At 37.4% G+C, this 26,452-nt stretch overlaps 1 protein-coding gene across 1 annotated transcript in view; it reads right to left on the bottom strand.

Moving 5' to 3' along the window:
- LOC126281764 (protein unc-13 homolog C-like) overlaps positions 1-26,452 on the bottom strand; it is a 1,053,980-nt gene that overhangs the window by 424,879 nt on the left and 602,649 nt on the right. The window contains exon 9 of the mRNA XM_049980962.1: positions 17,185-17,275. Within this exon, the coding sequence (XP_049836919.1) occupies positions 17,185-17,275 (91 nt within the window). The remainder of the gene's footprint in view (positions 1-17,184; positions 17,276-26,452) is intronic.

The following is a 26,452-nucleotide window of genomic DNA, read 5'->3' as shown; positions in this document are numbered from 1 at the left end:
AACATGGTCTCTAGCCAGACAATGCTGAGGTGGTTGAATGTCTTCAGACATTGAAGACAAGGTAACACAATCTTTGTTCCAGTTTCCAGCTCATGCTTGTCTTCGTCAATACTGTCAATGACTGTTTAATTGCTTCTAGGATCTTCTTCACAACTGTTACATCATCCTACAGGTGACATTCATGTCGAAACTTCCAATGATGTGGCCTGTGTAATATCTTCCAAATGCGTATGCCACTGAAACCTTTTTGAAAAATATGGGTCAAACACACACAAAACTCAGAGTTGGAATCACTATACCCAAGGACCTTTATTTCAAGTATGCTTAGCAGTCTGATAGCTGTATGCCTTGTTTCTCTATGTTGTTCAGCTACTGTTTAGGTTACAGAAAATTAGCATGATGCAATGTTAGTTTTTCATTGACCTCAAGGATCTCTTACCTTATGGACATGGGTGTATGTATATAGTTAATACATACAAGTTCAGTGTCCACTTTAACAGTTGTTTTGAAAGATGAAAAAGTCCTCCTTATAAACATTCTAAAGATAATAACAATTAGGCATGGAGGACTGGGTTGGATGGAGTGGGAGAGAGGGACAAGAAAGATAGGAAGGGAAGGCAGGGGCAAATGCAAGGACAAGGAAAAGGATGGGAAAGGGAGGAGAACCGAGGGGAGCCAAGGGAACGTGGCACTAGAAGTAGTTCAAACTGGCCCAGACTCTGAAGTGTCATGCACAGAGATGGGATTAGTAGGATACAATATAATAGAGGGAGACCACGGAGATAAAAGTGTGGATAATTTGTAGAGATGTACAACTATGAATCAAACCCAAATGATGTGACACATCAATGCCTTCAATATATATGAGCGTTTTTTACCCAATGTTTCTATTCCACTCATAATTATAGTAATTACAATAAGTCATTCTGTATTTATTTCATAGTATAATAACATTTCATGATATTCAATAGGAAGCTTTTTGTGAGCTGTCTGTGACATTACCTCACATATAATGCCCCCATCCCCTGAATAAAGCATAAACCTGTCTGCTGGTGGGGTGACTTGTTGCCTCAGCTATACAGATAGCCATACTGTAGGTGCAACACCAACAGAGTGGTATCGGTACCTGTTGAGAGGCCAAGAATACATGGTTCCAGAAGAGAGGCAGCAGTCTCCTCAGTAGTTACACGGGCAACAGTCTGGATGACTGACTGATCTGGCATCATTAACCTCAACCAAAATGGCTTTGCTGTTCTGGTACTGTGAATGGCTAAAAACTAGGGGAAACTTCACCTGTAACTTTTCTTGATGGCCTGCAGTACTACTGTATGGTTAAATGATGACACCCTATTGGGTAAAATATTCTGCAGATAAAATAGTCCCCAATTCTGCTCTCTGGGCTGGGACTATTCAGGAGGATGTCATCATCAGGAGACAAAAAACTAGTGTTCTGTGGATCAGAGCATGGAATTTTATATCCCTGAACAGGACAGGTAAGTTGGAAAAATTAAAAAGGAAAATAGGTTGAAGACAGATATACAGGGTACTAGTGAAGTTCGATGGTAGGAAGAACAGGACTTCTGGTCAGGTGAATACAGAGTTAAATACAAAATCAACTTGGGGTAATGCACAGGAGTAGGTTTAATAATGAATAAGAAAACAGGAAGTGAGTAAGCTACTATGAACAGCACAGTGAATTCATTATTGTAGCCAAGATAGACATGAAGCCCACACCCACCACAATAATACAAGTTTATATGCCAACTAGCTTCACAGATGATGAAGAGACTGAAAAAATGTGTTAGGGGATAAAAGAAGCTATTCAGATAGTTAAGAGAATCAAAAATTTCATTGTGGTGGAGGACTGGAACTCAATAGTAGGAAAAGGAAGACAAGGGAAAACAGTAGGTGAATATGGAATGGGGGAAAGGACAGGTATTTCAGAACCATATTTTAAATTGTACGACATTTACAGGAGCAGATGTGAAGTCTGACCACAATTTACTGGTTATGAACTGTAGATTAAACTGGGAGAGTGTGTAAATGAAGATGAAATAGGAGACATGAAACTAAACGCAGAATTTAATAGAGCAGTAAAAGACCTAAATTGAAATGAGGCCCCAAGAGTAGACGACATTCCGTCAGAACTGCTGATAGCCTTGGGATAGCCAGCTAAGACAAAACTCTTCCATCCAGGGTACAAAATGTGTTAGACAGGTGAAATACTCTCATACTTCAAAAAGAATACAGTAATTACAATTCCAAAGAAAGTTAGGTGCCAACAGGTGTGAATACTACCAAACTATCAACTGGAAAATACTAACATGAATACTTTACAGAAGAATGGAAAAACTGATAGAAGCCATGCTCAGGGAAGATCAATGGATTCCAGAGAAATGTAGGAACTGGTAAGCAATTCTCACCCTACGACCTTCACTTAGAAGAAACGTTAAGGAAAGACAGAACTATGTTTATAGCATTTGTAGACTTAAAAAAAGTGTTTGACAATGTTCGCTGGAGTACTCTCTTCAAAATTCTAAAGGCAGCAGACATAAAATACAGGTAGCAAAAGGATATTTACAACTTGTATATAGACCAGATGGCAGTTTTAGGAGTCGAGGGGTATGAAAAGGAAGTAGTGATCGAGAAGGGAGTGAAACAAGGCTATAGCATGCCCATGGTATTCAATCTGTACACTGAGCAAGCAGTAAGGGAAACCAAACAAAAATTTGGAATAGCAATTAAAGTTCAGAGAGAAGAAATAAAAACTCATCTATTTACTATTGGAGGGAAGTGGGGGAGGTAAAAATCACAGAGAAAGACCAAGAGATGAATACAGTAAGCAGATTCAGAATAATGTAGGTTGGTGTAGTTAATTGGAGATGAAGAGGCTCGCACAGGATAATGTAGCTTGGAGAGCTGCATCAAACCAGTCTTTGGACTGAATACCATAACAACATAATGGATTCACATCTTTCTTGAAGTAAAATGAACAATTCACCATTTATGTGATCGGAGGCTTTCACAGCGTATGTGATGTTTCCAGGGCTCTCGGGTGTCCAGCCAGATGCGATTGTTGAAGTCCCATGATATTTCAGCGAACGACCTTCCCACCATCATCAGGTGGCTCTGATGGAATTGTCTGTGTGCTCATTATCAGTGTTGTTTATAGCCGTCAGTCGTGCTTCAATTCATTGTGTCGACAGTCTGACTGCAGCTGCCGACATTCTGATTGTGAGTATGAAAGAGACCAGGGACGGTGAAAGATGGATTTGGCCTCAAGAAAGCAGGCGTATATAATATTCCATGTGATTGTGGCAAATGCTACATCAGTCAAACCATCCGAACAGTCAAAGACCGCTGCAAAGAACACCAATGCCACACGCACCTAGGCCAACCCAACAAATTGGCTCTGGCAGAACCGCAATGGCTACCGAGGACACTCCACAAGATTTTGCATGCTCCACCACCTTGCTCGACACTGGGGACAGTGCGGACCTGGGTCAGCACCTGCAAATGGACGGTCGGTGGCCACAATCGGAGTGTCGGTTCTCACAGTTGAAATGTCGGCAGCAGATGATGTGACTTACCAAACAAAAGAGCTGGCAGGTCGATAGACACACAAACAAACACAAACATACACACAAAATTCAAGCTTTCGCAACCAGTAGTTGCTTCATCAGGAAAGAGGGAAGGAGAGGGAAAGACGAAAGGACGTGGGTTTTAAAGGAGAGGGTAAGGAGTCATTCCAATCCCGGGAGAGGAAAGACTTACCTTAGGGGGAAAAAAGGAGAGGTATACACTCATGCGCGCACACACACACACACACACACACACACACACACACACACACACACACACACATATATATATATATATATATATATATATATATATATATATATATCCATCCGCACATACACAGACACAAGCACTCTTTGCCTTTACAAATGTCTGCTTGTGTCTGTGTATGTGTGGATGGATATGTGTGTGTGTGTGTGTGTGTGTGTGTGTGTGTGCGTGTGCGCGCGAGTGTATACCTGTCCTATTTTCCCCCTAAAGTAAGTCTTTCCACTCCCAGGATGGGAATGACTCTTTACCCTCTCCCTAAAAACCCACATCATTTCGTCTTTCCCTCTCCTTCCTGGTTGCAAAAGCTTGAATTTTGTGTGTATGTTTGTGTTTGTTTGTGTGGCTATCGACCTGCCAGTGCTTTTGTTTGGTAAGTCACATTATCTTTGTTTTAAGATATGTTAAATAATTTAGTTAGATGTGAATGTGTTGAGGTGAACTTCTTTAGCCAGAAATGTGCTATTTTATCTGTTCCAGGGGCTTTCCAATTGTGCATAGAATTAATTGCTCGGGTGACTTCATGTTGCAAATTTATCACTTCTGGCATTTGTGGTATCATCTTGTATGTGTCTGTTTCTCCTAGTATCCACCATGCATGTGTGTTATGTTGTACCAGGTTTGACCATATGTTGCTCCAGAAGTGTTCCATGTCTGTTATGTTTGGTGTATTGTCTATTTTAATGTGTGTGTTATCTATTGTTTCGTAAAATTTCTTTTGGTTTGTGTTGAATGTTTGGTTTTGTTTCCTGCTACTTTCACTTTTTTTGTATCTTCTAAGTCGTTTGTTGCTTGTAATTTCTGCTTCTTTTCATATAATTGCTCTATCGCTTCTTGTTGTGAGATTTTACCTAACCTGTCACGTTTTTTGTCTGATATTTCATTTCTTATAAATTGTGTTGGCTGTCTGATGTCTTTTCTCAGTTTTTCTATTCTGATCTGTAGCCTGTGTTGCCATGCTGGTTTTGTGGGTTCCTTCTGTGTGTTGGTTGGTTCTGATCTCTGCCTATTGTGTATATTTAGTGTAGTGAGTGCTCCTATATAAACCAGTAGTTGTAACTCTTCCGTAGTTATATTTTCATTTATTTTGTAGTGTATGATTGTGTTGATCGTTGATATCGTTGTTGTTTCTTGTGGGTTATTTGGTGGTCTATGCAATAATTTTCTAATTTCTGTATTTGTGTCTTTGTATTCTATATAAGTCAGCTGAAATTTTTCTTCTATATCTAACATATGTGTGACTTTGTGTTCTATTTGTGCTTGTTCTGGTGGCAGTCTTAAGATTTTGTTTTCCTCTGATTGTTTCATTGATGGGTGTTGTTCTTTGTTTGAGTCCATTATTGTATTTTCTTCTTCTTCTGATTGCACATTATTTTGTTCCAGTATTTGTTGTACTTGTTGTTTGATGTTTTCTAATTCTGACTGGGGTACGCTGTTATTTTTAATTACTACACAGATCTGATCAGCTAGTCATTGTTCTGTTAAAAATTTTAATTCTGGGTATCTGGTAATAAATGTTGTGTATACTTGTGATCTGTACCCAGTTGTGCTGGTTCCTAAGTTTGTTGCTTGGTAATAACAAAACATGAGGTGTTGGTTAACTTCATCTGACAATCTCATCCTCTGTCTTTGTTTTCCTTCTAGAGTGGTTGCAGGAAGCATATCCTGCAAAACACCTCTATTTGGATTTAAATCATTTTCCGTGTGGCTGGCAGTGTCGTTACCATTGTGGACGGGCATAGGGTTCAAGCGTCATCCCTGACTGTGACAGCGCTTGTCCGAGGTTTCTTTAGTTCTGTCCTGAACAAACTAATCACACTAAAAGAGGGGTTAGCCCTATTAGTGGTTTGTTCTTTTCGTCGCCTTTTACAACTGGCAGAACATACCGGAGGCCTATTCTTTTCCCGCGCCTCCACAGTTTTTATTATTATTATTATTATTAATGAAACTTTTTCTTAGATACTGATTTCCCATTTAGCACACAAATCTTGTTAAACCACCATCTCCAGAAATTTGTGACGAGTTCAAAATGTCATCCTGAAGTAAGTGAGCTTGATTTCAATGGAACTCTGTACAATAAAACATGAGACAGTGAACAGTGGTGTGTTTGGGGTAATTATACTGTCATCCAGTCTGTGATATTTTTCTGCTTTGATATAAATGCAGTGGATTTTCAAGAAAGGTTAACTGATTTCTGTAGTTCGAGGTTAAAGGCTACACAAAACATCTCTGTTGCTCATTACGTAATTTGTGAGATTAGTTAGAAGGTGGATGGCAATGATTCTGATTTATAAGAATATAATAGAGAAAACATTCCATGTGGGAAAAATATATCTAAAAACAAAGATGATGTGACTTACCAAACAAAAGCGCTGGCAGGTCGATAGACACACAAACAAACACAAACATACACACAAAATTCAAGCTTTCGCAACCAACGGTTGCTTCTTCAGGAAAGAGGGAAGGAGAGGGAAAGACGAAAGGATGTGGGTTTTAAGGGAGAGGGTAAGGAGTCGTTCCAATACTGGGAGCGGAAAGACTTACCTTAGAGGGAAAAAAGGACTGGAATACACTCACACACACACACACATATCCATCCGCACATACACAGACACAAGCAGACATTTGTAAAGGCAATGCATATCACCTTGACTTTGTAACACATGGTTCATAATTCTTATTATTATTTATTTTTATAGTTAATATTATACATTCCATCCTGGATTTTCCATTGTTTGGTTCATTTTAATGTTGTAGCATGTTCCACAAAATACGTTTCTATAAATAAGCTTAAATTACACTTACTGGGACAACTTCAAAGTATACAAAGTACACAAGGAATATTATTGATGATCGTCTGTCTAATCTTTGAATGTATTCTTTCTAGAGATCATAACAGCTGATTACTGCCACCGTTGAATATAGAAATCTTGTGTTCTACACAAGAGATGAAGTGGTTATTTGCTACTAGTATGATGTTTTTGATCTCAAACTGCAATACAGATGTATTATTCCACATACAGATGAATATATGAATTTTTTTTCTTATTTCTTTTTCCCCGAATGTATGCCACAACACATAGGAAATTTAGCATACTGATTATGAATAAGTAAGACTACCTCTGTGGAAAGTAAACACAATTAAAGTTACGGTTAACAATATTTCACAGTATGTAATGTAATATTTGTCCACATTCATGTATTTTTTGTAGGTGCTCTCAGATGACTTACAGTCAAAATTGGCCACCTGCACAGCAACATACTACAGACAATGTTTTCTTTCACAAAATTCTTGGATTATTTACTTTTTAAGTAACAGAATCCATTATGTTGTCCTTGATGGTGAGTGTTCATCAGAGATCAAGGTATCATCAGGAGCGCCCAGGGTAGTGTAACAGAAGCATTCTAATTCTCCACGTACATAAATGGTCTGACAGACAGGGTGAGCACCAGTTTATAGCTGTTTGGTGGTGAAGCTGTAGTGTACAGGAAGGTGTCATCACTGAGCAATCATATGAAGATGGACACAACTTATATTTGGTGAGATGAATGGCAGCTTGCTCTAAATGTATAAAAATGTAAGTTAATGCAGATGAATAAGAAAAACAATCATGTAACATTCATATACAGTATTAGTAGTGTGTTGCTTGAAATAGTCACACTAATTAAACATCTAAGGTAAAATTGCAAAATGATATGAGAACATCAGGTTTGCAGCACAGTAGGTGGATGTTTGACTTTATTGATTTGTTACTGGTTGATGTAATCAGTAACCTTCACCATGCACTGTATGCTGTCTTGCTGAGTACGTATGTAGATGTGTATCTTTCACTTTCATATGGATTACCTAATTTCTTGTATTAGATTTTCAAACGCTCATTAATACTGCTTTGGAACTTATTTCTACATGTTGTGTATTCCTAATCCAAAATTTGGTGCAGTATAGCTTAATTGTTCTATTTTTTATTTCCTTTACTCCTACAAAGGAACTACTTATCTGTTCCAAAAGCCAGAAAATCATTAGTAATTTAACTTTTGCACCTGTTCCTGTTTTTGCACCTTTTCAGTCAATACACTTCTTCTGATGCTGATATTAAGATTGATGTGACGTTTCACTTAAATATATAGTATATTAAATTGAAAGCTCTTCAGGAAAAATCAATGTGGCATCAAAATTCTCAGAGTGCCTACTCAGGATGATTTAGCATAATGCACTGACTGTGTGAAAGCATTACTTCCAGTTATACAATTTAGTACGAGTGGCACAGACCTTGAAAGTCCCTCCAGAATACATACCAAGTGATCTCAAGTGAACCACACACTGAGGTGATGAGGGTAGCAACATGCACATTTACAGATGTTGGTAGTATCACGTACACAAGGTATAGAAGGGAAGTGCTCTGGGAGAATTGTCATTTGTACTCAGGTGATTCATGAGAAAAGGTTTCTGATGTGACTGTGGTTGCACAAGCAGAATTAACAGACTTTGAATGTGGAATGGTAGTTGGCGGTATGACACACAGGATATCCCATTTCAGAAATTGTTTGGGAATTCAATATTTCAAGATCCACAATGTCAAGAGTGTACCAAATGTCAAGTACTACCTCTCACTAAAGACAACATAGTTGCTGACGGTCCCCACTTAATGACCGAGAGCAGTGCTGTTTGCATAGAGTTGTCAGTGCTAACAGACAAGCAACAGTACATGAAATAACAGCAGAAATCAATGTGCGATCATCTATGAGCATATTCGTTAGGTCAGTGTGGTGAAATTTGGTGTCAATGAGCTATGGCAGCAGAAGACTGATGTAACTGCCTTTGCTAACAGCACGACATTGCCTTCAGCACCTCTCCTGTGTTCTTGACTATATCAATTGGACCACAGATGACTGGAAAATCGAGTCCTGGTCAGTCTTGATTTCAGTACTACAAGTTGGTGGTAGGGTTTGAGTGTGGCATAGACCCCATGAAGCAATGGACCCAAGCTGTCAACATGGCGTGCAAACTGGTGGTAGCTCAACAATGGTGTGGGCTGTGTTTACATGGAATGAAGTGGGTGCTCTGGCCTAACTGAACTGATCATTGAATGGAAATGGTAATGTTCAGCTACTTGGAGACCATCTGCAGCAATTCATGGACTTCATGTTTCTAAACAACAAAGAAATTTTTATGGATGACAATGTGCCATGTTACTGGGCCAAAAGTGTTTGTGGTTGGTTTGAAGATCATTCTGCACAGTTGGATCAAATGATTTGGCCACCCAGTTCACCTGAAATTAATCCCTTCAAACATTTGTGGGACATAATCGAAAGATCAGTTCATGCACAAAATATGCATCGCAACACTTTTGCAATTATGGCTGGCTATATAAGTAGCACGGGTCAATATTTCTGCAGGGACTTCCAACAACTTGTTCAATCCATGCCACATAACGATACTGTGCTATGCCAGGCAAAAGGAGGTCCAACACAATATTAAGAAGTATTTCATGACTTCTGTCAACTCAGTGTATATTGCCTATAATATCAGTATACAACAGTGCACAGTAGAATTTGATTTCAGTGAATGTGCAGCTGAGAGGTGTCTCACATCTTCCCACTCTGTAACATCATCGTTATTGCACCTACTTATTTACTTCCTGTGATTTCAGTCTGTATTTTCTGAACTATTAAAGTTCCTAGTTTCTCCAAACTCACCCAGTTTCCAAAACATCACAGTTTGCTATTCTTATGATCTTATTATCATTGCCTTTAAACATGTACTACATATTTTAAGTTCTTCTACAGAAAGCTTTGTGTGTGTGTGTGTGTGTGTGTGTGTGTGTGTGTGTGTGTGATTGTCTGTACTCATTCTTCCATTTATACAATGGTAAATGACAGACAAACATCATTCTCTATCAAATCTGAAGCACTGGAAGTAGTGCTAGTATTGCTATTCTTCATCTTAAGACAAAACAAATTTCATTTTAAAGGCCTAAAAGTCATTTACACTGTTGTGTTTTTCCTACATAATTTACTGGCTTCTATAGAATAAAAATTCTTCTCTTTCATACATTAGATCACTTCTCATTTTAGTCATGGGAACTGTTTGTCAGATGGAGCTCATCGTATTGCAGCTGACAAGTCTGTGCTAATTACCAATGTTACCTCTCATACCAAAGACACTAATAATTTATGTAGTATTGAAACTTTCTCTGTAGATGAACAAGTCCACAAGTTATGTGTGTCCCATTTAAACTAGAAGAATGCTTATCCTAACATTAGACAGTTGTACTTTCAGTATATAGTACTTATTTAATCTGATATTATGCTACTGCCGTGTCATAAGTCTTACCTGAAATAGTGGCCCACACTATTTAAGTATTTCTCCACTCTAATGCAGCTCAAGTCTTCATAGACAATAGCACCATAACTGTTAAAACGCTTATTACATGAAAATCAACTCACTGCACCAATAATATGTTCATGACAATTTTAAAATTTTACAAATTGACAACTGGTGCTTTTCTTCTTCTTCAAAGTGTTATAATACACAAAATTAATACTAACAAGTAAAGTATATCACATTCACATGATTATTAGCAATTCACAGATTACTCTTAAAAATACAATACCGAACTTAATGTAAAGTTCCACAACACAAACATATGCAACTACTATGAAAAAATAGGAACAATAACAAAATTAATGTAATTTCAATGGACTTTTGTGCATTTACTGGTACAGAAACATTAAAAACCTAACACAAAAAACTGATTAAAAGAAAGTGGCAAACATGTTACTGCTTGGTAACTACAAACCAAATGTTCAAAGAAAGTTTTTGAGAAGAAGAATGTTAGTTTGTTGCAACTAAATATTTCTATATGTATAAAATGACATTAACAGTAGCATTGTTAAAGTCTTCAATAACCAGTTTCAAAATTATCTGACATTCTTTGGCCTTTAGAGTTTCAATTTACTTATAAATCATCATGTAACACTTACTGGATTTGACAAAAAGAACTACAAACATGCTGCATGCAGCTTCAATAAATCACAATACACAAACATAACACTCAGCTTGCAATTTTTGTCTGCATATCGATCATGCATGTACTCAACAGAGAAGGGATTCTTGGAAAAGGAAAGTGTGACAGAAGGTGGGAGGCTAATAATGACTGCAGTACATTTTGAAAATTAATTTTTGTTGCCAAGATCATGCATTTTTAATAGTATTGTTTATATGGGAATACAAACAGTAATAGTTTAGGTCTACGCATGATAAATAAATAAATAGTGTTTAGCTATAAAAAGATTATTCTTTTCTTCCCTTCCTGCCCATCTCAATTGTGAATCTGTTATTTGTACATTGCTTTCTAACTTACCTACTGTTCTTGTTCTCTCTCCATCAGATTTCTACTTTTTCCATATTTTTTTCCCTTACCTGAACTTATACCTCTCATATTATTTTCTGTGCGTTCTTATCTTTAGTTAATAAATAAGAAAATATTATGTTATTTCTTTGCAAGGAGAATTGGTAATCTAGCCATAGTACAAACTTACTTCATCATGACTTAATGTTCTAATTCAAAGTGGCATATATTGTTACAATGCAGTGCAAGCATGAAAAGCATCCAGGAAAAGTGAAGACAGAAAATACCTTTACACGAAGGTAAAACTTGCTGTTAACATCATTAATTTTACTGGCAATGACAATGAAAAAGGTGGGAAAGTGGTGTGACAGAGTCAGCGACAGAAGACACAAGAAAGTCATTGGTGTGCAAATAATGGAAGGAGGGATATGATGCCAACTGCAGCGGTATTCAAGTATCTGCCCTGAAGCTACACAAGTAAAATGCACACAATAAATATTTCATTGATGACATTGATAAATGTAGTATTAGACAACAATTTCTGTGATATTATGAACAAGACAATGAGAACTGTAACTGCAAAAATTTGGCAGCTCTTGTCACAAAACAGTGGACCTCAAGGCTAGCAAAGAAACTTAGAAAAAACTGTTCCATTTAGGGGATTTGGTTTTAAATGGAGCCTAAGCAACATAACTAAAGTGGCCAGTGGTATATTTATTTTTATACACACTATACTGTTAATAAATTTTGCATAATGATAATCTCTAGCGAGTATTGTCAAATAACAGTGCCAGAAAAAGATCCATTGTTGTGAATGCAAAGTTTAGTTTCATGGTCACTTCTCCTCTAAAGTGATGGACTATCAAATGGGACAGAAAAAAAATTAAAAATAGGTAGAAACAAGGAAAGCTGAACCTTTGGTCTTAATGAAGGAGCACTAACTTTTCTCTTTTTTCCACCAACAAAATTTTGCAAGAAAATGGTTCCCTACCTGGCTTCCTTCATACCTTTTAGATCTAAATCCTATACTACTGGTCTGGGATATTGCAAAGAATACTACCTGTAGTTGTAATTTGTCAAGTGCAGCTCTCTCTGTACCCTAGCCAGTTTTTGAGTTTCGTTTGTTGAGTAACAGAAGATTGATCTGTCATTGTTGTTGATTGGAATCCTCATTCATATATAAAATAATTTATCAATAATAAAACACTTGAATGCATTAATTTCCATACAGATACTCTAAATAAAGTAAAAAAATTGTAAACTGTAAAGCTATGTTTACACTGAGGGATTTGTCGTGGAGATTTGTACCCGGCACAAGTCACAGAGAATAATTTCTATGCGCTAGCTCTGTGGATCTAATTGTAAAATGGGAGAATAAAATTCAGAGAAAGGAATGTAAGTGGTGGGTGCGTAATTTTCTCAGTAAATGGTGTTGTCATGGAGCTTACAGTTCAGTGATGAGTGACCTAAAATTTCAAGACAAACAGGGTTTCAAAAATTTTGTTGTATGTCTACGACGGACTTTGAAGTATTATTAAATATGACTGCCCAATACTACACATTAAAGGGCACAAATTTTCGAGATGCTGTAACTCCTGCTGAACGGCTTGCCATTACATTATGCTTTTTAGCTGCTGGAGATTCGTATAGCTCGTTGATGTGCATGCATAGTATTTCGAAATCCACCAATATCATTCAAATAATACCAAAAGTGTGTCAAGCTATAATAAAGGCACTTCAAGGAGAAATTAATGTAGGAACCGTTATCTTTATCTACCTTTTATTTAAATGAAAATTTAAAATTAAAAAGCTATTACTACTTGACAACTTCAGTTATCTTCTGAAAAAATTATACATTTTCGGACTGCCCCCAAAGTTCAATTCAGTTGCTTCACTTGTACACCCAAATTCGTCTAGCTCTTCCATTTTTGCTTCGGAAATCAATTCTTGTATCTTTCTTTTTTTTTTTTTTTTTGTAAAATTGTTAAACCTTTATTGTGGCGTATTTCTCTCAGTTGACATTCAAAACATTTTGAAAACGACATGAACTTGTTGTCCGTTTCCCCTGGAATGTGCTGGCTGGTGCACTTAAGCATCATCTGATGTGTTTAGATTACCGCTGACAATTTTAGCCTTCTTCTGCGGTTGACTTGATGGCTCTGATTGTGTACTTGAGGTACTCTATTCTTTTCTGCAGGTACTCTGTTCCTCTTCCAGCGTTGTGTCCTCTTCACTTCTCTCTTCTGATGTACACTAAAATAAAAATATAAAAAAATGGGAAAAACATTCTTCAGACTTTTTGTTTATTTTTTTCAGGTACCGAATTCTGAAGCACAGTGGAAGGAAATTGTACGAGAATTTGAGATTCGCTGGAACTGCCTTGCTGCATAGGGGCTTTAGATGGTAAACACGTATGCTGGAAGTACTTATTATAACTACAAAGACACTTTCAGTATTGTTTTAATGGCATTAGTAGATGGCAACTACCAGTTTATTTATACAGATGTGGGAGTACAAGGACGTGTATCAGATGGAGGCGTATTTAATCGTACAAGCTTCAACAAAGCCCTTCAAGCAGGTGTGCTGCATGTACCAGGAACGAAATTGCTGTCTGGAAGAACAGTGTCTACACTCTACGTAATTGTTGCTGATGATGCCTTTGCATTACAACAACATGTCATGAAGCCTTTCCCAGAGAGTCATAACAAAGGCTCAAAGAAAGAATATGTAATTACAGGCTCAGTAGAGCCCATCGAGTTGTAGAAAATGCCTTTGGAATATTATCATCAGTCTTTCATGTTCTACGAAAACCGACTCACCTTGGTCCCAGAAAGCAAGTATTGTAACTTTATGCTGCATTTATCTTCACAATTTCTTAAGAAGAAATCGAGAAGCTCGCACAATTTATTCGCTGCCAGGCAGTTTCAATTATGTAAATATAGAATGAGGGACCATAGAACCTGGGAGATGTAGAGGCCAACCACACCACTCACATTGCTACCAAGAACGGGTAGAAATGTTGCCGAAGATGCGAAGCAAGTGAGGATTCAATTTGTTCCATATTTTGTCACCGACGAAGGACAAGTGCAGTGGCAATATTTGTATGTTTAGTTCAGTGATGAATGTCAAATTCACAGAAAATGCTTTCTTTTTCAGTGCACAAGTGTAAAGAACATAATTACATTCCAGATTATTATGTAAATAAATATTTTTGATACAAATAATGTGAAATAAATATGCTATTACTTACCTCAAACATGGATAATCTCGTTCTTGGTTTGTTTATATCCTTTAGGAAGAGCAACAATTCGAAGGCATACCATTCTGATGAGCAAATCTCTTTTCTTCCAGAACCTGATGTCTTCAAAAAATAGATTTATTGAATTCCCTGAGGAATTGTGACGTCAGGTTATGTGATTTACTGTCCATCTCCTTATCGGAAACTTCGAATAAACACGCAAGGTCATGAATTAAATCTCGTTTAGCGGTTCTGTTTTTGTAATTGGGGGATGTGGGATCCCATAACGAATGCCATTCGCGAAATTCTTCAATAACTTTCAGAGTATTATTTTTCGTTCGCTCTGCCTTTGCAAATTGAGATTTAAGAACTGATACAGGATACTACAAAAACCTAACCTCCTTGTACACACAACTGATTACTTGTACCATGGAGCTTATTCTACCTACATGACATGTACCCAAGATGCAACGCAACGAGTCTGCCTGTGAACTGTGTGTACACAGTAGAAAATGTATCCGGGTTTTGTGCCGTGTTTTGGATCAGCAAGCGGATACAGGCACATGTGCCACAACGTAGTGTTTCTTGGAATTCTGGCGACGATATTGCACGCACATGTCGCATGAACTTGCGAATTGTGCCACCCCACATCGGCTACATGTCCCGGGCACAAATCTCCACAGCAAATTCATCAGTGTAAATGTAGCTTAAGACTTGCCCACACTGTTTCCTTAACATTTGTTCCTGTATCATGTAACACAAACATCACTAACAAGTTGCATGATACAAACAACAGTTTCATGTATCAGTTTCTGGTAACTCTTCATCATAAGTGATGGAGAGGAGTCATAAAATTATGAACTGAATACAGAAGTAGAAGTACTACATAATACCCAAATGGCTGGAATGAGGAGCTCCAAGTGAAATGGCAAACTAGGTAAAAAGTTCATTACACTATATAATATTTAAAATAAACCAGGAGAAATGAGAACTGCTTGTTATCTGAAATGATTTCTAAATACTATAAACTTCTATCATAACAGTTTTTACAAAAGAATTAACTGAGAATCAACTGAATACCTTACTCCTGCAGTCTGTTACATCTACAGATATGAAACAGAATCTTAATTGAAGTCTTGTGATCTTTCCATTTTTCCTGAAGGACACTGAATATAAAAGGCATTTAACTGTGCATAACACAAAGTTGTAATAGGTTATTTGAGTACAGTCTACAAACAATAGGGTTACTTTACAATCGCTGTTGTCATGGACTGGAGGAAAACTATTAGCAGACAACAAGACAATAAATATGTCACAACAAGTACTAAAGGTTGAACAAACTACATGATTAATGGTAATCTATTTTAGCATGCAACTGGTGAACATCCTCTTATTACATTACACGTTGATTAATCTTCACTCTATGGAAGCACATTGGAAATTTTCCAGATATATTACAACCAAACACACATTCAAATGCGAAACATGCAGTTCTAATGAGAAAGACTTTTCTATTCAATACCTTGAGAACCTGCAGAAAATTGCAGCATAAAAAAGATATGATATTATTTTAGTTTTTGTCCAGTTAGTTTTCAAACATATAGAATAACTAATCAAATTATGTGACTTGGTACTGTCAAAGTAAGATATTGAGAGAATGATTATAAAAATTATTGTGAATTACAATGATATGGCCACAGTTGTGTGATGCTACCTTTCGAATACATACTTTATCCATTAAGAAAGTCTATTTTTTATGGTTAGACAACCAAAATTAAGACTAACATTCTTCAGTAATTTCTGTTTGTTTTATACCAGTACATGTGCCTCAATTTAACATAAAGTTTTATAAAGCAATGGGTGTCATATAAGGCATATCACAATTAGTCATAATCATTCTTGAGCTTTAATTGCCTTCCTATCCTTCAAATATATATAAAATCTGCCACAAATCAGTTTCTGTGTATTCTGAACATGGCTTAATAGGCACTGACAAGTTCATTATACATGTAGACTTCACCTAAATGAGATTTTTAGAAAACGTTTACTAAAATGAACAGTAAAATAGTTTGGTCAACATAGACATCGCATAATGAACCATGAATGTGTAATTTGCATAGATGAGAGAAATTAAGGTGACAAACAAAATTACTTATAGATGCTAAATATACTTGCAAGATCCTTTCAGGTAGAAATAAAAAGTGTTCAGTTATCTATGTTAATTTTTGGATTCAGTGTACTAAGTGGTAAAGGGAGACTTTCTTCAAAATGTTGTTCTATCACTGATATGGGACATCCAAAATGATCTCTAAAGGCTTACTGACTTAAAAGCTGATGTTCTACAATGGGTATGCATTTGGTAATAGAAAAAGTCTGTTACATTGAGAGTAGCTGATTATTAATTACTTATTAGTTACTGACTTGAGAAAAGGAAACAAAATTTTCTTGGAATTTACTGATTTTATTAAATCCATTTTGGAAATTACTAAAAAACAAAATAATTGGTAGCACAGATATTCCTGAAGTTAAAAGTGGTACTGAGATCAGTTGAATCATAGTAGATTCTAAAAATGCAAAATTCAAAGAAATTTCATCAGTAATAAAAATCTGGTTTCAAATTGTGAGAGGAGACGGCGACATTATGAAGTATAAAGATTGTAATCTCAATTACTATATAATACTTTCAAACCTTAATGACTTAATTAATACACAAAATAACAGAAAAGAGTGTGATTTGAAACTTACAAGTTCAGAGACAAGTGGTATGGACTTCCGCCGGGGTCGAATGTCCGGCATACTGTCGATGTTACTGTAGAATGTATTATCTCCAGGATGGCTGCACAAAAATTACAAAATCATCATTTCCCTCAAATGAATAACCAATTCTACATGTGAGAATTAAAAATCTGAATTTACTTCAGTTTTCAGATGTCTTAACACCAAAGCCATTCTGTCATCTGTTTCATACACAACAGGGTCAGTGTCCAGTAGTTGGCACATCATACTGTGTTTATCTTATTACACACACAATGTTTATAGGTAAAATAGAAAAGCTTTGGTGTCATACAAAGTTTAAAAGAAGAGATCTCTATACTGGATGACGCAAGAAAAGAAAACTGGTGTCTAAGGTTGAACAAACGAAAAGGTCATTACATGAAGCACTATCTCCAATAGCACAACGATTAGAAACGAACTATCCTAGTAATCACTTTTACTTTAATTGACTTCAGGAAATAACAGAAAACGTTAATCTCAATCACCTGTGGGTGATATGAACTTCACTCCTTCTGAATATGAGTTTGGTGCCTTAAACACTGCACAACCTAACTCATTTATTCTGGACAAACAGGTTTCTTATCCCCTTGTGACCTTTTTGATGTTTCTGTAAACCATGTCCAGCAGATGCTGAAATAGTTCATTGAAGCACACCATGAGTGGTTCCTTTCCCCAGTCTCTACCCAGTACTTTACCTATTTATGTGTGTGTGTATGTGTGTGTGAGTGTGTGTGTGTGTGTGAGAGAGAAAGAGAGAGAGAGAGAGAGAGAGACTCCCATAAACCCCCTTCCCTGCTCCCCCCCCCTTCCCCCCCCCCCCACACACACACAAACATACACAGACAGACACACTAATGACATCCCCACAATCACGTCAACACTGACAGATCTTCTGTCCCCCAATACTTACATAGCTTCTCCTTTCCCCCACACATCTTTCCCTACCCAGCTGACACAGTTCTATACTCCCCTACCATACCCAGAAATCCATGCAAGTCACCTCATAGAGGTGTTGGCGTGTGTGTGTGTGTGTGTGTGTGTGTGTGTGTGTGTGTGTGTGTGTGTGTGTCTATTTAGCACCCAAGGTCAAAAGATAGTTTTATTTAGTTCCGTATGTCAATGAGCCACACATATGTCTTCAGTAGGCATGTGTTCACCAATGTCACATAAGGTATTACTATGGTACTTCATTATAGTTAGAGTGTTAGTCTGTTTCCATATAAGTTTGGAAATACACTGTAATAATGTGAAATCAGTCAGTTTATAGCCTCCTATATCACATTATTGATTTTTATTTTATCTACAAGCTAAAGATCACCATTTGTAAATTAACATGTAGTGCAAAATGCTTCAGTTTAACAACAATGTGAAGTGCAAAATGCTTTATTTCTTTGATGACGACCTTATTCAGATCATCAAAAGTGGTACGAATCTGTACGCTGGCAACGTCATTACGACAATGAAACGCAAAGGTAACTTGAAAATAAACTCTGTTTGGCATAAATGGTCGGCAGTAAAATTGCAAGAGATTTACTGAAGTATTATTTTGCATGTGTGCGTCGTCAAATTACCGAAAATCAGTGATTATTGGTCAACAAACCCGTTTCCGCAGACTGGATTTGTGAGTAAATTGATGAGTCGCGATCGATTTTTTGCTACATTGTCGATGTTACACTTGAATGACAATGCTATGTTCATTAGCAGAGGCGAGGAAAAGGACGAGCCACTTAACAAAGTCAGGCCTTTGTTTGATTTCTTCGTGAATAAACCAAAATTAGTTTTTGTCCAGTCATGAATCTGACAATAGATGAGGCAATGTGTCCCTTTTGTGGTAGAACAAGCTTCAGGGTGTACATGAAAAACAAACCCAATAAATATGGAATAAAATTGTATGCTCTCTGCGATTCATCAACTGGTTATATGCTAAACTGTGATGTATATACAGGCTCTGCAGGCAGCGTTAACAATAGTATCCAGGGCCTTGTAAAAAGGTTGTGTTCACAGTAGTTTGGCAAATGACATTGCATTTATATGGATAGATACTACACCAGTCAATCTCTTTTGGACATGTTGTGGGAAAATAAAGCTCTTGGAGTGGGAACTGTAATGAAAAGCTGGAAAGGTTTGGGACGAATATTCAGAACATTAAAATTAAAAAAAAAGATAGTCTTTCAAAGGAAACTCCATCTCTTGGCAGTGAAGTGGAAGTGAAAATGAGATGTTTTTTGTCTTTCCACAAAGCATAAGTCTAACAGCACTAGTATTCAAGTGAGGACCAAAGGTGGAATAGCAGCAATTGTAAGGCCAACTGTTATTGTTGATTACAATAAGAATGAAGCTAGGGTTGACAGAGCAGATCAGTGCTCCAGCAATTATCCGTTTGCCTGAAAATCTTTGAAGTGGTGGTAAAAGCTGTTTTCCACTTGTTTATCGTGTCAACTGTCAACAGTTTTATTTTATATAAGGAGGACGCTAGGAAGAATGTATCCCTAGTAGACTTTATTCACAGAGTGGGGAAGAAATTGGCCGAGAAGGGCAGAACTATTTTTCAGCAACAAGCCGCTTCATCCTCACAAATTGAGAGGACATTTGCAAGACACTTTCCAGAGAAGGTCCCACCCACTGCAAACAAGGTGAATACTACTAAGTGTTGCAAAGTATGTTCAGACAGGGGGAAGAAAGAGACGAGTAAGCGCATCAGGAAGGAAAGTAGATGGTGGTGCAAGGACTGTGGCTTTGGCCTTCGCGACCCACAGTGTTTCCAGGATTTTCACACAAAGGCTAACTACATCTGAACTATTAAAATACTCTAGTTTACAGGTAGCTGCAATTAGACAGTCCAGTGATAATTTCTTTTAAATTTAGAAACAGTAATAATGGCACTACTCAAGAGAGAGATCATATAAGACTTTTTTATCGACGATATTTTTGCGTTTTCTCCTTCAATTATTACAACCATTTGAATTTTATATAGTAACATAAACTCACATTTATGTAAAGCTCTTACTTTTTTCCTTTTAAATGATGCAAGAACCATTTTTCTGTTCTTCACAATATAATTTCAAACATCCATTAAATATGCCAGTTCAGAACCAAGTGCCGGGTGTAAAGAGGGCAGTGTTGAAAGTGTTAACAACATGGTCCTTATGTGACGACAAGAAAATGAAAATTCTAAGAAATATTCAAGGAAATTGGAAAATCATATCCAATTAGCTACTCTTTCTACGATTAATTTTATGTTGGTTTATATCTGTGTTCACGAATAGCAAACTCTGCTAATATTCTAGTTTATAATAAATTTACCCATTATTCCCACAGCGTGAAAATAAATACTTTGCTTGTACAATAATGTATTCTGAAGTACACACAAGTAGTATATACATTCAAGTACAAGAAAAGCAGTAGTGTCTAAGATATTTCTTTTGAACAACTTTAAGTACAAAATAAGTGAAACACCTTTCAAGCGTATAAGTCATATAGTAAACTATTATTACAACGCAGTTAACAGCGTAGGTTACAAACACAACTTTTCATTTCTACCTCTTTTCCATGAATAAATCTGTAGACTCATTCCACAGCACCAGAGTTAATCTTCATTCTGACGCTATAGTGTACGTATATTTGACAGCGGGAACTAAAATTAAAAAGCGATCAATTAACAGCTTTTATGGTTCCATTATATTTGTATGATACTGTACTATGAATTCACAATGCACCATACAAAACGTACAATTGGTGGAGTCTGTGATATAGATGTTTTAGAGAAATTACTGGAAACTATGTAAGACACACATAAACCACTAATCAGAAAAAAAGTGCTGTACCTGATGGACTGTGTCTATGTTCCAAAAAGCAAGTGTCTTGTTGACACTTTTGTCAAATTAAGTGGAAGCAACACTACACGCAGGAGTTTCCTGCAGTTCTTATGTATTTAACAGATACGGTACCAGTATCTACCGTATACTCTATGGCATCTGCTATATGCATTACAGAACAATGCTGCCATCAGTACATCTAGAAGATGTCAAGTTTTAGCATTTGATGTGATCTCTTAATCAAATTTCTGAAAGCTACAAGGATAGTATAACAGCAAACAAATAAAGACTATATGCAATGAATTTCTGATCATGTTTTACACAGGACGAAGTACTGAGACCACTACTCCTTATAGAACATGGAAAGAACACGAATAATTACTAAATTGAATCTTATAAGGGTTCGTATATAATACCAATAATTACATTTTCTACAAGTGAGATAATTTAGGGTGCCAGAGGCAAAACATAAAATTATCCTCTATGGTTAAAAGCGTTAATTTGCAACTTGTTCTCGCAGATTTGTTACCTCTGACGAGCAACAATGTAGTCTCTCATACATTCAAAATAAGTGATCCTTACAAATAAAAGTAATCTTTACACACAACTAATCTGTCGATAGTAAGGCTTCATTGCTATTGTTCCAGAAATCTCGGAGATTCCCTGGAATCTAATGATAATATACATGTACTGCAACTTTCTTTGATCATCTGACCTCTCTCAAGTTGATCGTTTCTTGAATAGAATTAAGAAACGACATAACTATCGTGCAGTCGAAGCTATATTGTACACATACATATACAGCTTGCATTCAATTTCCCTTTTTCCTCTAAATTGCAAATATGGATACTCATCACTGATATCAGGGACAAACACTTTCCCATCCATTCAACAATGCAGTCAAACGAGTACCTACATCGACTACGATATGCAGCAAACCAATGAAAGCAAAAAATTTGCCTTAATTGCACAAAAATATTTCATAGACTTCTAGGATACCTTGGGAACTGGATAGTTACATGATTTTAAGACTAGAAGAATTTTACCATCTCACACAACCTCTACCTTACTGTATTGTATAGTATTGTATTCATCCAGGCAATCATAGTATTGTACAGTTGTACATATGATATTGGACAGGTCAAGACAGCATATTTACAAGTAATTTTTACAAATTGATTTTTACATTATTTTGTAGTGAGGAAATTATCTATCTTAAACAAAATACTCAATACAAATCATAGAATTGTACAGTTGTACATTTGATATTGGACAGGTCAAATGAACATATTTGCAAGTAATTTTTAATAAATTGATTTTACATTATTTTGTAATGAGGAAATTATCTATCTTTAACAAAAGAGTAAATACAAATGTGTAGTAAAATACAAACAGCCAATACGAATATAATAGTAAAATAATCCAGTATATTTCATAGACATGCACAGAATTTAATTATACAATATACTTCATAGACATGCACAGTGTATAATTTTCAGACCTAATTGAACATTTATTACATAATTGTTTGCAATTGTAACCCCTTTCAAAAAAATGATCAACTGCATAAAAGCATTGGTCCAAGAGACACTTTTTTAACTTATATGTGAAGGCTCTTGGGTTCTTTGTTGCTTTGATTTCATTTGGTAAATTATTATATATTTGTATCCCACCATTTAAAACACTTTTTTGGTAGCAGGTAGTTCTGGACTGAATCATATGTAGGTCAGATTGAGGCCTTGTTGCATAGTTATGAATATCTCCATTGAATTTTAATGTGCAGTCATTGATTAATAAAATGGTTCAAATGGCTCTGAGCACTATGGGACTTAACATCTGTGGCCATCAGTCCCCTAGAACTACTTAAACCTAACTAACCCGAAGCAGGATTTGAACCTGCGACCGCAGCAGTCGTGCGGTTCCGGACTGCGCGCCTAGAACCGCTAGACCACCACAGCCGGCTCATTGATTAACAGGTATGGCTTCACAAATGAGATGATATTATAATTGTAAGCAGAGGGCAGTGTCATAAAGCCATTTGTTTTGAAATGTTGTCTACATGATTCGTTATGTCTTAGGGTACATATTATCCATAACGACTTTTTCTGCATTTTGAAAATATAACTACCTCCAGGTGAGTTCCCCCAAAATATGATTCTATAATGTAATATAGAGTGGAAGTAAGCATAATATACATGCATGAGAACAGATTTTGTGACTGATTTTTTGAGTATTCTTAAAATGTAACACACAGTTGATAGTTTTTGTTTAGATATAATTTGTGTAAGCCTCCCACTTCAGATTTTCTTCCAGCTGTATGCTAAGAAACTTGACAGAGCCCACACATGTAGGCTCTTGGTTATTTAGAATCACATTGTGCATTTCTTGTTTTTGGGATGAGAGACTTAAGTTGATGTACATTGTTTTATATATATTTACAATCTGTTTGTTCTGGTTGAACCATTTGCTGAGTGACAACATAAGCGGTTTAATTTTTTGGTTGTGGTCCTCTGTATCAGTCCTTATTAGTATACTAGTGTCATTGGAAAATAGTGTGCTATGTCCTGTACCAAGCTTTGTGTGTATGTCATCAATGTATAGCAGAAACAGTATGGGTCCCAGGATTAAGCCTTGTGGCACACCAAATCTAATAGGCATTGTTTCAGAGGAGTGCACAGTACATTGATGAGTGGTTGTATTCTTTTTTCCAAAAGTAATTTCAACTTTTTGTAATCTGTTTGACAGGTAAGATTCCAACCATTTGTTTGCAATTCCTCTTATACCTTTATTTGCTAGCTTCTTAAGGAGTATGGTATGGTCAATACATCAAAGGCTTTAGATAAATCTAAAAAGATACCAGTAGAGATTTCCTTACTACCCAGTGCCTTTAAGGTTTTGTTGAGATACTCATAAATAGCTATGATAGTCATCTTTTGTTTTCTAAAACCATGATGTTGTTTTGTTAATGAGGATAGTTTATTAGTAAAGTCTTCCAATCTGGTATAAAATCATTTTTCAAATATTTTTGAGAATGAGCTGAGTTGGCTATGGGACTGTAATTGGCTACATCATTTTTAGGTCCCTTTTGTGAAGTGGGGTAATTTGAATAGTCTTTAGTAGGTCAGGGGAAACTCCATTTGTAAAGGATGCATTTATTGTGTGGGTTAGGGGTTCTACAATGGATTCTCCACGTTTCTTTACAATTAAATCAGGAATGTTGTCATGGCCACTGGCGTACTTATTCTTTAGTCTTTTTATAGCTGTAAGCATTTCAGTATTAGAGACTTTGTGAAGAAACATTAATGCATGTACTGGTATGGTTTCCATTAGTGTTTGGTGTTGAGTATTTGGTCTGTGGCAGTTTTTCTGTATCAGGTTTTCTGCTACTTTGCTAAAGTAGTCATTAAAATCATTTACTATTTCGTGGGGATCTGATGTGACTTCATCATTTAGGTTTAGTTTTAATGTTTTGTTTATAACATGCTGCTTACTGTTTGTTTCATTTTTTGCAACTGTCCACATGCCTTTCATTTTATTGTTAGATGCCTTTATAAATTTATTATTGTATAATTTTTTTACTTGTTGGATTACTTTTCTGTATATTGCAAAATAGGTCTTACAATATGACCCAAACTTCATGGTGTTTCATCTTATTTTTCAAGTCACGTTATTTTTATTTTTGGTCTGGAGATCCTTATCCCTTTTCTTATCCATGAGTTTGTGTGTTTGTTTCCAATTTTCCTGGATTTCAGTGGAAATGCAGTATTGAAGTGGTGGAGAAATGTTTCATGGAAGGAATTAAATATGTAGAATGAAATTTTCGCCTGCAGCGAAGTGTGCGCTGATATGAAACTTCCTGGCAGATTAAAACTGTGTGCCGGACCTTTGGAAGGTAGGAGACGAGGTACTGGCAGAAGTAAAGCGGTGAGGACGGGGCATGAGTCGTGCTTGGGTAGCTCAGCACCAGTCTGCCTTCGGCGGTGCTACGGCACGGACGTCTGTTTACGTCCCTGCCGGAGAAGTTCGCGCTCGCGCAGTTGTTTACCTCTTCGGCGTATTCGCGCGTTTAGACGACTCGATATAGAATGGCACATGCATACCGAAAGTCGACTCTCAAGATTAGTTTTTCGAATGAATATGCGAGACCGAAAGCCTTCGAAATAGAAAGGTTCCTACGAGACGAAGTTAAACTTGACTACAACGAACTTATCGGAATCCACCTCTCCATAGTGAGCAGTGTCGTTTACGTCAAGCTGATTAACGATGCAGTGTGTGACAGAATCATCCGAGATACTAAACATGGACTCAAATTTCGTCACTCTGGTGGACATGTTGGAGAAGTAACTATTGATCATGCAGGACTGGGCTTACGAAACATACGCATTTTCGAACTTCCCTTCAGGGTTCCGTCTGACTTGGTCGTTGACGCCTTACACCCACATGGAAGAGTGCTTGGCCATGTTGAGCAAAAATGGTCCAACTTCACGACTTACCCCGTTCTCATTGGGGTGCGTCAAATCAGAATAGAACTGACACAACATGTACCCTCGTACTTGTTCATCGGCGGATGCAGAGCTATAGTCATCTACGATGGACAACTCAAAACATGCTCAGGCTGCGGGAAAGAGTGCCACGTCCGTTCCGAGTGTGTGCAGCGGAGGATCGTGCAAGTTCCAAACGGCGAACCCCTGCCTCCGTCCACGTCGGCGCCGCTGCCACTCACGTATGCGGACGCATTTCGAACAGATCCGATCCCGAAGAATGACCAGCTACAGAATCCTGACAGTTTACGGCAACCGACTGCAGCAGAGACCGCCTCCAGTGACGAAACGACGCACACATCTGCCGCTCCGGCGCCGACGACGCCCTTAACCGAGCGGAAAGGATCTGTAGGAGGTATGGAAATTGATCCTGCGGTTGTGCCGACAGCTGCTTTCGTCCCTGAGCACCGGGAGTCACTTCCGCACTCGGATACGGAGGCGCACAAGCGCAAACAACGATCGCCGAAGGGCCACAAGAAACGACGGATACCTGCTTACTGCAGTCCACGTCAGATGGACTTGGGTGTAACGTCGATACAGTGCATCCGGATGCGCAACGGGAGGTTCTACCCCCCACACAGCAGTACGACGCGAATCATGCTAGACAGGGTTGAATACAGACACACCGGACGGAAAGCCGACGGAAGCAGTCCCTCCAGCCACCGCAGCAACACCACCGCCTTCAGTCAGCCCGGCCGGAGAGACACGACGGGAGCTGGGCCTCCAGCATAGGAACTGGGCCGACGAATCCGATACTGACCCACACACCGACGACGCACCCGCAATGGCGAGTGCTGCGTCCACCGGATGTTAACCGCGCAGAAGATGCAGACTGACGCACAGAAAGCATGTCACCGGGCAGCAGCACACAAATTAACATAA

Source organism: Schistocerca gregaria, chromosome 7 (assembly GCF_023897955.1).
Source record: "Schistocerca gregaria isolate iqSchGreg1 chromosome 7, iqSchGreg1.2, whole genome shotgun sequence".
In the NCBI taxonomy this organism is placed as follows: Eukaryota; Metazoa; Arthropoda; class Insecta; order Orthoptera; family Acrididae; genus Schistocerca; species Schistocerca gregaria.
The sequence above is the reverse complement of the archived record's forward strand: the minus strand, read 5'-3'. Positions and strand labels throughout refer to the sequence as shown.